Here is a 13,507-nt window from a genome sequence, read left to right on the forward strand (position 1 = left end):
AGTCTAGTCTATAGTCTAGTCTATAGTCTAGTCTATAGTCTAGTCTATAGTCTAGTCTATAGTCTAGTCTATAGTCTAGTCTATAGTCTAGTCTATAGTCTAGTCTATAGTCTAGTCTATAGTCTAGTCTATAGTCTAGTCTATAGTCTAGTCTATAGTCTAGTCTATAGTCTAGTCTATAGTCTAGTCTATAGTCTAGTCTATAGTCTAGTCTAGTCTAGTCTATAGTCTAGTCTATAGTCTAGTCTATAGTGTAGTCTATAGTCTAGTCTATAGCCTAGTCTATAGTCTAGTTTATAATCTAGTCTATAGTCTAGTCTACAATCTAGTCTATAGTCTAGTCTATAGTCTAGTCTATAATCTAGTCTATAGTCTAGTCTAGTCTAGTCTAGTCTATAGTCTAGTCTAGTCTATAGCCTAGTCCTATAGACTGGACTATAGTCTCTTCTATAGTCTAGGCTGTAAACTGACCCATAGTCTGAACTATAGTTGAGGTCTGAAGACTGAACTATGGCCTGATCTGATCTTTTGTCTGGTCCCTAGTTTGTTCAATAGTCCTGGCTATTGCCAAGTCTATACTCTGGTCTGTAATTTACTTTAGTTCAATTTTTCCTTTGATCCCACTGTTTACTGTTAGTTGCATGCTTAGAACCAATAAATTTCTCATGTTTTGTGCAAAATTGTGTTGGCAATTAAAATGTTTTCTTAAATTTTACAATTAAAATTAAATCTATTTTATTTTTATAAAAAATAAATATTTGTACATTTATGTATTTCCATTTCAATATATTTGTTCTTGAAAAATCCTCGACTTGTGATTGGCTGTTAAAAATGGTTTAAGCAACGCCCCTTGTCTTTCAAGTATGCCGACAGCCATGAAAGATATAAATGTTGTTGTTATCAAACAAAAAAACCACCACCCTCTTAATAAAGACCCACCACTGATTTTCTATTATAGAGTAATACAGCAAGGATACGTTTACAATTCAATACAATGTTTAAATGTACGCTAAAAACGGAAGTGAAAAGACCTCAAAACGGAAGGAACAAATAATTTGAACTGAAATTTGTTTTATTTTAAAAGTGATTAACGGGTCAATTAACAAGTGTAACGCACACATACACACGTGCTTCTTCTCGCCAAAAGAACAACAAAAACAAATAGAGATAAATAACGGACATGTGTCAATTAATTGGAGGCACGTTTAAGGAATTAAGTGAAAAATTTTAAAAGAAATAGTGATTTACAATAAAATAAAGAAAAAAGAAAAGTTGTATATTACAATATCTTATCAGTTTACAATATAAAAGTGTTTAACATATTTACAATACAATGGTAAAGTGATTATAACAAAGATAACAAAACCATATAGAAAAAGTCAAGTAAAACAAACCCCGATTTTTGGTGAATAAAAGAACCCCTTGTGTTTTGTAATACTAGACCCAATACCAAGTGGCCACACGTGGCTTACAACTAGCTGCACGCGTTAACACCTGATAATTGAAAAGCGTCCATTTAGGACCCCTTTAGAACACTATGTTTTCCATGGATAACTTTGATTTGGAATCGACAATGGCTCGTCACTTCTTCGAGGGTTCTCATGCCACCAATGGCTCTTCTTCCTCTAGTTCAGAGTTTTTCTTTGGCGATGACAATAGCACCGATACGGATGATGATGACGCCTATAGCAGTGGCTTTAATAGTGATCAAGAGAACAACGAAAAGACGTAGGTTTTTCTTATAATCTCCCATAAAAAGTTTCACACCTTTTAACTGTCCCCCCTTTAATGTAGTATTTTCAAATTTTGTCTTCTTCCTTCTAATGTTAGACGTTCTTCGCATAAACGTCGCCTTAAATGTGCCTCTCAAGTGGCACAACAACGTCAGGCGGCCAATTTACGAGAACGACGACGTATGCAAAGCATTAATGAGGCCTTTGAGGGTTTACGTTCGCATATACCGACGCTACCGTATGAGAAACGTTTAAGTAAAGTGGATACCTTGAAGTTGGCCATTAGTTATATAACATTTTTGAGTGAAATGGTGAAAAAAGATAAGAACGGCAATGAACCGGGTTTAAGTCTGAAGCGCAATTATCAGAAGGAACCGCCGAAAAAGATTATACTGAAGGATAGAAGTGAGTATTTATGGAATAGTTGAAATTTTGAATATTATTTATACAATTAGTCTAAAATAGGGTCTCTACTATAGTCTGGACTATAGTCTGCACTATAGTCTCTACCTTAGTCTGGACAACAATTTCTACTATAGTCTGGACTATAGTCTCTACTATAGTCTGGACTATAGTCTCTACTATAGTCTGGACTATAGTCTCTACTATAGTCTGGACTATAGTCTCTACTATAGTCTGGACTATAGTCTCTACTATAGTCTGGACTATAGTCTCTACTATAGTCTGGACTATAGTCACTACTATAGTCTGGACTATAGTCTCTACTATAGTCTGGACTATAGTCTCTACTATAGTCTGGACTATAGTCTCTACTATAGTCTGGACTATAGTCTCTACTATAGTCTGGACTATAGTCTCTACTATAGTCTGGACTATAGTCTCTACTATAGTCTGGACTATAGTCTCTACTATAGTCTGGACTATAGTCTTTACTATAGTCTGGACTATAGTCTCTACTATAGTCTGGACTATAGTCTCTACTATAGTCTGGACTATAGTCTCTACTATAGTATGGACTATAGTCTCTACTATAGTATGGACTATAGTCTCTACTATAGTCTGGACTATAGTCTCTACTATAGTCTGGACTATAGTCTCTACTATAATCTGAACTATAGTCTCTACTATAGTCTGGACTATAATCTCTACTATAGTCTGGACTATAATCTCAACTATAATCTGGATTATAATCTCAACTATAGTCTGGACTGTAGTCTCTACTATAGTCTGGACTGTAGTCTCTACTATAGTCTGGACTGTAGTCTTTACTATAGTCTGGACTGAAGTCTGGACTGTAGTCTCTACTATAGTCTGGACTGTAGTCTTTACTATAGTCTGGACTGAAGTCTCTACTATAGTCTCGACTACAGTCTCTATTATAGTCTGGAATAAAGTCTCTACTATAGTCTCTGCTATAATCTCTACTATAGTCTCTGCTATAGTCTGGACTATATTCTAGACTATAGTCTCTACTAGTCTGGACTATAGTCTGGACTATAGTCTCTACTATAGTCTCTACTATAGTCTGGACTATAGTCTGAACTATAGTCTCTACTATAATCTGGACTATAGTCTCTACTATAGTCTGAACTATAGTATCTACTATAATCTGGACTATAGTCTCTACTGTAGTCTTTAGTCTTTAATATAATTGAAATACTATAGTCTCTGCTATAGACTGGACTATAGTCTCTACCAGTCTGGACTATAGTCTCTACTATATTCTGGACTATAGTCTCTACTATAGTCTGGACTATAGTCTCTACTATAGTCTGGACTATAGTCTCTACTATAGTGTGGACTATAGTCTCTACTATAGTGTGGACTATAGTCTCTACTATAGTCTGGACTATAGTCTGTACTATAGTCTCTACTATAGTCTGTACTATAGTCTCTACTATAGTCTGTACTATAGTCTCTACTATAGTCTGGACTATAGTCTCTACTATAGTCTGGACTATAGTCTGAACTATAGTCTCTACTATAATCTGGACTATAGTCGCTACTATAGTCTGAACTATAGTCTCTACTATAGTCTGGACTATAGTCTCTACTATAGTGTGGACTATAGTCTCTACTATAGTCTGGACTATAGTCTCTACTATAGTCTGGACTATAGTCTCTACTATAGTGTGGACTATAGTCTCTACTATAGTCTGGACTATAGTCTGTACTATAGTCTCTACTGTAGTCTGAACTATAGTCTTTAATATAATCTAATTGAAATATAGTATTTACTATAGTCTGGACTTTAGTCTAAACTATACCGTCCCCTGGTTACCCGAAATTTAAAAAAAAAAAAAAAAAACGCCGAGAAAAGCATTTCAATTTTGTCATGACGCAACCGCTTCAATTGTGTTTCTAGTCTTAGAATTTACAATTTAAAATATTTCAATTTTAATAAGTTTTTTTTAACAAAAAACTGGTTCCATATTTTATCAACCACTTAAATTTGAATATTTTAAAGAATTTTTTAACTAAATTACATTAAAATTTATTTTTGTTTTGACTTTTTTAAAATGATATCTTAAAAAAAACCACAATATTTTTCAGTTTATTTAGAAAAAAATGTAACCCTTTTTCCCCTCATACAAATTTTTTTTAAAGGAAAGCGAATCTTCATTATTTCATTTCCTGAAACGTCATACATTTTGAATAGAAAAATTATTAACCAAAAAACCGTAACGAAATGTTGTTTTGTGCGTTTCGTTTGTTCATTTTTATTAGCGATTTACATTCAATACGAAAATCTTCAACTGCAACAAATTAAAATACATCAGTAGTTAGAAAGCAAATTGTTTTAAATGTTTCTCTATATAGACAGGATATAAATTTTTGTACACATATAGGGATATAAAGGGAAAAAGTGTGAAAATTTTAATTAGTTACAGACAGACGTGCTGCATCATGAACTATAACTTGCAGGCTCATGATAATCATTAGAACTTAATATTGTTTTTAGAAAAAAAAAACCACCACCACCGACCAACCAACACCCTGCTTAATTTTTAGCATTTAAGATAAGAATCTTCTTTTCTAACCAAAAACCACATCCATATGGTTTTTGATTAACTAATCGTCAATGAAACCATCAATGAATGAACATTATTTTTCGTCATGACAGTGATGGAAGATCTTGGCGTTTATGTGTTCATTTGTTTTTCGCCAAAAATAATCGTAGATTTGAATATTTAAAAGATCGCTTATCGCTTTCGTATTTATACGTTTTGATTACATTATTGTGTGTTAATTATAAATTCTCAATCAAGCGTAATTTTTCTTATATGCAGCGATATTATGTTATGAGTTTACAAAAAAAACAGCTGCAGTTTTGGGTGGGCGTTATAGAACACGCAAGTTTTTATCAGTTCCCCTAAGAGTAATGGTCACATATAGAGTTATTTTGTAGGTTATGATTAGTATGATTATATATTGGAAATATCTATATAACGTTATGCTTGACTGCAGGCGATTATTAAAAGTTTAAAGTGTGAGAAAGAAAGTTTCTTTCTTATTTCTTATTATTAGGGATCAATCTTCGATCTTTAATGTCAAAATCTAGTGGCGCCAAAAGGTGATGAAATCATTAACATGTTCTGATTAAATATGCCAAATTTCGAAAGTATTTGTTTACTGGAATATGGTTATTATCTCTTTTGGATACTTGATAATTTCTATATTCAATATATATATATATTATATTCAAAGATAAGACTCGCTCGATCACAGTATGGTCTTCTTTGAAGTCTTGATCTGTTTCTGTTTGGAACGTTACAATTTCGAAGTGCCGGGTTTTATTTTCGAGATATTAGCATGCTTGAGTTTTTTAGCCGAGCGTATTCTTATCATTAGGAAAATTGGCTAAAATCGGTTACAAGACTCAAATGTATTCCAGATATACTGGACGATTATATTCAAAAGCCAGGTGTTCCCGATCACATAATAGTGTCTTTTGAAGTCTTGATCATTTTCTGTTTAGAAACTTTACAGTTTCTGAATTGTCGAGTTTTATTTTAGAGATTCTAACATGTTTGATTAAGTTTCACAGCCAAGCGGCTCTTATCTTTAGGGGAATGAAACAAAACTGGTTATAGGACATATTGGACGGTTATATTCAAAGACCAGACGTGCTCTATATTGTACCGGCAACAGAAATTGTTGGAAACTGTGAGACAAGCGAAACATGAGTGAAAATATAGCAGACAATACGTGTCTACTTAGGAAATCTGGAGACCGAGATATACTACCGTCTACTTAACCATAGCATGGAAAGCAAGAAATGTGTGAAGTGGACAATCAGAAGGCAATTTGAACGGAAAACCGTATTGGACTGATAGAGAGCCATAACTGAAGACTCTTGCAGTGTTAAGTTCTGCTTTATATGGATACGGGGATAAGGGACAAGGAAAAAGCGAATGTAATCGCTATAAAGGGAAGAAAGATAATCTAACGATTGCAAAACAAGAGAGAAAGAGTCCCTTACGGTCACATAAAATAGCGGGACGAGGGAGGACGAAGTTAATACGATATTAAGTATTCTAAGTGGACACACCGGTTTACTGGTAGAACTATGCAAAATTAGAAGATTCGGATCGATACTATTACTTCCCTTAGGAACACCGATTGATAGAATTTAAGGAACTATGTCTAGGAAACAGAGCTTTGGAACATAATGGTTTTCCAGCAATATTTTCTCATGAAAATTAGAGCAAAATAAGCCCTTTAGCAGTCGTCTTTTAATCTAACCTATTCTAAATTTCCAAATCCATGAAACATAGTTTAATAGACGAGTAAATCGTTGATTATTTCCAAAACTGGTGGGAGTTTTCCTTTTTTGTTAAAAACTTTAATAATTTGCTGAAAGTTCCGTACTACTTATCATCTCTCTTTCAAAGTATTCAAAAGCATTTGGGGGTTTTCGTCACGATTTAATAGTAACCCATATTTGCTGTATTGTTTAAGAATTATCACCATCTAAGTTGAGATTTTCATATCTGAAATCTTCATTTAATCATCTCACTTTCAAAATCATATTTTTCTTAAGTTTTCGATTTCAAAACAACTTAACATTTCACTAAAGTTTTTGATTCAATTCGATTATGTTTTCAATATCCGAAATCCGGTTTAATCGTTCGAAAACCGTTTCTTTGGAAACATAGATGATAATCGATCTTATATTAAAGGTAATTTTGATTTCCCAATTTCACATCCACTCTACATACTCCTTCTTTAAACCTCTCCTCTTAATTATTATTTACATCATGATACTTTAACATCCATTATCTTTATAAACTCTTCTCTTCTTCTTCATTTTAAAATTCATTTGTTCATCATTATTTATACCAATTCCTCATCATGTTTTGTTGCTCTTTATTATTGAATGGTGTGAACAATTGCCAGGCGTGCAGTTCGTAGGATTAAATTTTACATAGAATCCTTAATGTAGTTTTATTTTTGGGGAGCTTTATACTTAGACAATACATTGCGTGTTTTTGTTCCTGAACACCAAAAACCCCTCTAGTATGTAATTTCTTCCCTGCCAATAGATTCTATCTATATATTTATTTGTTGGTGTAATTTGTAACAAGCTAAATTTGTTTCTACTTTGTTGTTTAGTTGGGTTTTGAGAAAAACATAATTACAGCTGTTAAAGCTTTCTAAATTTCTCACAAGCGTAATTATTTGGATGTCAGGAAAAATCATTACTTTTGTATACATGAAGGTGTATTTTTATTTTATGATATATGTATAACATATCAAGGTAAATTTTTATCTCAATGAATAATCATAAAAATGTTTTTGCTATCGAAGGGGGAAGGATTTTATTCTTCTTTTGATGTATAAAAGGAAATATATTTTAGCTTGACAACTGCTAAAAACTTTTGCCATAAGATATTCATGTTTCCCTGCATTCACTATATTTAGTTGTAGTCCAGTTCTAGTTCAGTTATAGTTAGTTATAGTTCAGTTCTAGTTCAGTTCTAGTTCAGTTCTAGTTTAGTTCTAGTTCAGTTCTAGTTCAGTTCTAGTTCAGTTCTAGTTCTAGTTCAGTTCTAGTTCAGTTCTAGTTCAGTTCTAGTTCTAGTTCAGTTCTAGTTCTAGTTCAGTTCTAGTTCAGATCTAGTTCAGTTCTAGTTCAGTTCTAGTTCAGTTCTAGTTCAGTTCTAGTTCAGTTCTAGTTCAGTTCTAGTTCAGTTCTAGTTCAGTTCTAGTTCAGTTCTTTCAGTTCTAGTTCAGTTCTAGTTCAGTTCTAGTTCAGTTCTAGTTCAGTTCTAGTTCAGTTCTAGTTCAGTTCTAGTTCAGTTCTAGTTCAGTTCTAGTTCAGTTCTAGTTCAGTTCTAGTTCAGTTCTAGTTCAGTTCTAGTTCAGTTCTAGTTCAGTTCTAGTTCAGTTCTAGTTCAGTTCTAGTTCAGTTCTAGTTCAGTTCTAGTTCAGTTCTAGTTCAGTTCTAGTTCAGTTCTAGTTCAGTTCTAGTTCTAGTTCAGTTCTAGTTCAGTTCTAGTTCAGTTCTAGTTACAGTTCTAGTTCAGTTCTAGTTCAGTTCTAGTCAGTTCTAGTTCAGTTCTAGTTCAGTTCTAGTTCAGTTCTAGTTCAGTTCTAGTTCAGTTCTAGTTCAGTTCTAGTTCAGTTCTAGTTCAGTTCTAGTTCAGTTCTAGTTCAGTTCTAGTTCAGTTCTAGTTCAGTTCTAGTTCAGTTCTAGTTCAGTTCTAGTTCAGTTCTAGTTCAGTTCTAGTTCAGTTCTAGTTCAGTTCTAGTTCAGTTCTAGTTCAGTTCTAGTTCAGTTCTAGTTCAGTTTTAGTTCAGTTCTGGTTCAGTTCTAGTATAGTTTTAGTTCTATAGTCGTAGACGTCTTAAAAACAAATATTAGTTACCTCCTGAAACATTTGGAGCTTTTCCCATGATACAAAAACAAGTAGCTAATTGCTGGGGAGGCTTTTCACAAAAATTAGCAACACTTTATCAAGCACTTGAAAGAAATACAGTTAGGTACAGACAAAGAAGCAACCACAAATATTTCACACCCGCATTTGAAGAGAGCTGTTGATTTTAATGACATCTCGAACAAATTTGAACAATAAAAAAAGTAACAAAGTTATAAACAAGTGTTTAAGGAAGGGAAAGGATGTACATACATATGTAAAAAAGGGCTGCTAGAGTTGCAAAAAACAACACCCCATTTTATGGAAAAAAACTATACTACATTCTGATTGGAAGTTGTCTGCAGCACACACAGACTTTAGCTATTTTAAGAGTTTCATAATATTTGATGTTTTAACAGACAATTAAATCCCTCTCAGCATGCAGCTGCAATAACACTGGTTTGTATTTAAAAAGGATTTTCATTACGACAACATAAAACCGCCCTTATTTGCCAAAAATGTTCGAGCGGCAAAAAAAAATATCTTTTGACACTTCAAACGTCATTTTTAACGTTACCACTAATGGCATTGTAATGTAGACACTAATGTTTTTTCAAGTGTTATTTAATCAAATATTTGTATTGAACACAAAAATATGCACAAAAAGGGCACATTTAGAGGAAAGTCTTAAATATAGAAAACCCTTTTTTGATGAAATCTTTTGTTAAAAGGATTTAATAAGGATTTTTATAAACAGCTTAAAAAATATAATTTTTAATTTTAAAATTAATTTCTAAACTAGACTAACAAGCCGTCTTTTCTTAATTGTATAATTTTTTTCTTTTTATTTCTTTTTACAGCTGGCGGTATATCACATTCTTTATCATGGTATCGTCGTGGCGATCGTTATCCGGGTAGTAAATTATATGCACGTACCTGGACTCCTGAAGATCCTAGATCTCATTTGAATACCAACCACAATCATCATAGTCATCATCATCATCAACAGCATCAAGCTCAACAGAATCAAAACGCACAATTACCACTTAATCGTTGTTACAATTCTAATAATTCCAATCATTCCTCCGATTCCGCCATCGATAATTCGACATTAAACGATTCGGTTGCCTCCTCTACAGCGGCATCAGTGGCTACGGCCGCTTCTACTACGCAAACATGTCATGATCTCTTCAATGAAATGCATCAACAAAATGCTTTATAAATTAAGCAAAAAAAGCAAACATCCAGGATGTTTAATTTAAATTTTTTGTGCAATTATTGGAAAGAGTTTAACGGGAAAACTTAAAAAAATATAAAGATTTTTCCCAACTCTAGTCATTGAAATATTTGAAAATTTTCTAGTCTACTTACAATTTTTAGTCTTTAAAAAAATTATTAGACACGATTTCGTTAGAACGACAAAAAAAAAAAACGAAAACTTAAACAAACAATGAAATTCAAAATTATACGAAAACTATTCTGTGGTATATTTTAAGTTAAGTTTTATAATTTATATTTACAATAAGCTAAAACTATTTATTTTAAATTCTTTTAGTATTAAGTTAAAAAAGATTTATTTAATAAAACTAATTGAAAAAGCAAAATTTACAGATTGGTAATTTTAATTAAACATTTCTATAGAAGAGATACAACAGATTGCTCTTTAGTAGATTCGAGAGAGATTGTTTTATAGTCGACTGACTATAGATTGTTCCGCAATCTAGTTCAGTTCTAGATCGGTTATAGTTCAGTTGTCGATCTGTTCCACTTTAGTTGTAGTTCATACATATGTACTTCAGTTGTAGTTGAGTTCTACCGGAATTCTAGATGAGTTCTATATCATTTCTTGTTCAGTTTAGTTCAGTTCTAGTTCAGTTCTAGTTCAGTTCTAGTTCAGTTCTAGTTCAGTTCTAGTTCAGTTCTAGTTCAGTTCTAGTTCAGTTCTAGTTCTAGTTTAGTTCTAGTTTAGTTCTAGTTCAGTTCTAGTTCAGTTCTAGTTCAGTTCTAGTTCAGTTCTAGTTCAGTTCTAGTTCAGTTCTAGTTCAGTTCTAGTTCAGTTCTAGTTCAGTTCTAGTTCAGTTCTAGTTCAGTTCTAGTTCAGTTCTAGTTCAGTTCTAGTTCAGTTCTAGTTTAGTTCTAGTTTAGTTCTAGTTAGTTCTAGTTCAGTTCTAGTTCAGTTCTAGTTCAGTTCTAGTTCAGTTCTAGTTCAGTTCTAGTTCAGTTCTAGTTCAGTTCTAGTTCAGTTCTAGTTCAGTTCTAGTTCAGTTCTAGTTCAGTTCTAGTTCAGTTCTAGTTCAGTTCTAGTTCAGTTCTAGTTCAGTTCTAGTTCAGTTCTAGTTCAGTTCTAGTTCAGTTCTAGTTCAGTTCTAGTTCAGTTCTAGTTCAGTTCTAGTTCAGTTCTAGTTCAGTTCTAGTTCAGTTCTAGTTCAGTTCTAGTTCAGTTCTAGTTCAGTTCTAGTTCAGTTCTAGTTCAGTTCTAGTTCAGTTCTAGTTCAGTTCTAGTTCAGTTCTAGTTCAGTTCTAGTTCAGTTCTAGTTCAGTTCTAGTTCAGTTCTAGATCGGTTATAGTTCAGTTGTCGATCTGTTCCACTTTAGTTGTAGTTCATACATATGTACTTCAGTTGTAGTTGAGTTCTACCGGAATTCTAGATGAGTTCTATATCATTTCTTGTTCAGTTTTGTTCAGTTCTAGTTCAGTTCTAGTTCAGTTCTAGTTCAGTTCTAGTTCAGTTCTAGTTCAGTTCTAGTTCAGTTCTAGTTTAGTTCTAGTTTAGTTCTAGTTTAGTTCTAGTTTAGTTCTAGTTCAGTTCTAGTTCAGTTCTAGTTCAGTTCTAGTTCAGTTCTAGTTCAGTTCTAGTTCAGTTCTAGTTCAGTTCTAGTTCAGTTCTAGTTCAGTTCTAGTTCAGTTCTAGTTCAGTTCTAGTTCAGTTCTAGTTCAGTTCTAGTTCAGTTCTAGTTCAGTTCTAGTTCAGTTCTAGTTCAGTTCTAGTTCAGTTCTAGTTCAGTTCTAGTTCAGTTCTAGTTCAGTTCTAGTTCAGTTCTAGTTCAGTTCTAGTTCAGTTCAGTTCAGTTCTAGTTCAGTTCTAGTTCAGTTCTAGTTCAGTTTCTAGTTCAGTTCTAGTTCAGTTCTAGTTCAGTTCTAGTTCAGTTCTAGTTCAGTTCTAGTTCAGTTCTAGTCAGTTCTAGTTCAGTTCTAGTTCAGTTCTAGTTCAGTTCTAGTTCAGTTCTAGTCAGTTCTAGTTCAGTTCTAGTTCAGTTCTAGTTCAGTTCTAGTTCAGTTCTAGTTCAGTTCTAGTCAGTTCTAGTTCAGTTCTAGTTCAGTTCTAGTTCAGTTCTAGTTCAGTTCTAGTTCAGTTCTAGTTCAGTTCTAGTTCAGTTCTAGTTCAGTTCTAGTTCAGTTCTAGTTCAGTTCTAGTTCAGTTCTAGTTCAGTTCTAGTTCAGTTCTAGTTCAGTTCTCAGTTCTAGTTCAGTTCTAGTTCAGTTCTAGTTCAGTTCTAGTTCAGTTCTAGTTCAGTTCTAGTTCAGTTCTAGTTCAGTTCTAGTTCAGTTCTAGTTCAGTTCTAGTTCAGTTCTAGTTCAGTTCTAGTTCAGTTCTAGTTCAGTTCTAGTTCAGTTCTAGTTCAGTTCTAGTTCAGTTCTAGTTCAGTTCTAGTTCAGTTCTAGTTCAGTTCTAGTTCAGTTCTAGTTCAGTTCTAGTTCAGTTCTAGTTCAGTTCTAGTTCAGTTCTAGTTCAGTTCTAGTTCAGTTCTAGTTCAGTTCTAGTTCAGTTCTAGTTCAGTTCTAGTTCAGTTCTTGTTCAGTTCTAGTTCCCTGTTTTACCCAAAAACCGTTACATTTACAAATCATTTGTCATTTTAATTATTTTTTTCAAATTTTTCCTTAAAATATCATATTTTTTAAACCAAAATGTCTAGACAAATAAGAAAATCATTTACTAATTGTTTTTTAACACCAAATATTTAACGCTTGGTTGTGTTTTTTAAAGCATTTAAACATCCTAAAAGCATCCTACAAAAAGGTCCTTTACGTTTTTTAACTAAAAAACAATTGTTTGTCCATTTAAAAGCGGAAATAATTTTCTAGTAGATTTTCAGTAATATTTCAAAATGTGCGTGTTTTAGTTGTATTACCACATTTTTCTATTTGTTGTATTTTTAACACCCACATAGTACTATAAAGTTTCAGGGGGTGATTTTCAGCAACATTTTTATTTGTAATGTGTTTAGTTTTATTTTTTTTTTTTTTTTTTTTGTAAATCCAGGTGTTCAATAAATTTTGTCGTCTATATATTTCTTTATAATATTTATGTTTTAATAATTGATAAGAGTTTTTTTATTTAATATCGTTTTTGTACAATCATTTGTTGTACAATTTGGTTGGGCAAATAATTATGTTTTTAACCCTTATTGACATTTAACATGTGTAAAAATAGATAAATTGTTTTGGGTTTTTTTCATAATTTACTTGTTTTTTTGTATTGAGCTACAAGTGCAATAAAAAGCTTTAGATAGTTTGGTAAATAAATAAAGGATTTGTTTATTTGATTTTGGAAAGATATTGATTCTAAAGAGAAAATGTTATAAACCAGAAACTATATAAATATTACTTTAAAGTCAATACATAGTCGATGGAGAGTAAAAAGTAGAGACTTTGGAATAGTCCACAGACTATATAGCTCTCTAGTACCGAAATCTAACTGCTTCAGAGTGAAGAAACTAGTTTGACCTAACTTTCGTAACAATAACGTAAAATATCGTATCATTAACGAAACTTTTCGTTGTATTAACGTAAACAGTTGAAAGACTATAACCTGTTCTATACTCGTGAAACTCTAAACTATTGTCTAGTTAAAGCCTTTAACTTAAAGGACTTAAGACTGTTATATAGTTGAGAGACTATAGTTTCTCTACTAACAAAATCTGACCATTATTACCACTTTATCTTGATAAAAA

The 13,507-nt window shown here is 32.6% G+C and overlaps 1 protein-coding gene across 1 annotated transcript; it reads left to right on the forward strand.

Annotated features, from left to right (window-relative positions):
- The first annotated feature begins 1,000 nt into the window (after positions 1–1,000).
- LOC119611647 (pancreas transcription factor 1 subunit alpha) lies at positions 1,001–10,146 on the forward strand. The gene is made up of 3 exons (XM_037967295.1): positions 1,001–1,728; positions 1,831–2,138; positions 9,415–10,146. Exons 1-3 carry the CDS (start codon positions 1,538–1,540, stop codon positions 9,774–9,776), a joined length of 861 nt encoding a protein of 286 aa, XP_037823223.1. The 5' UTR covers positions 1,001–1,537; the 3' UTR covers positions 9,777–10,146.
- Positions 10,147–13,507: the final 3,361 nt, after the last annotated feature.

Source organism: Lucilia sericata, unplaced genomic scaffold (genome assembly GCF_015586225.1).
Source record: "Lucilia sericata isolate MDLA Ls3-8-SP2 unplaced genomic scaffold, ASM1558622v1 Contig001503F_arrow, whole genome shotgun sequence".
NCBI lineage: Eukaryota > Metazoa > Arthropoda > Insecta > Diptera > Calliphoridae > Lucilia > Lucilia sericata.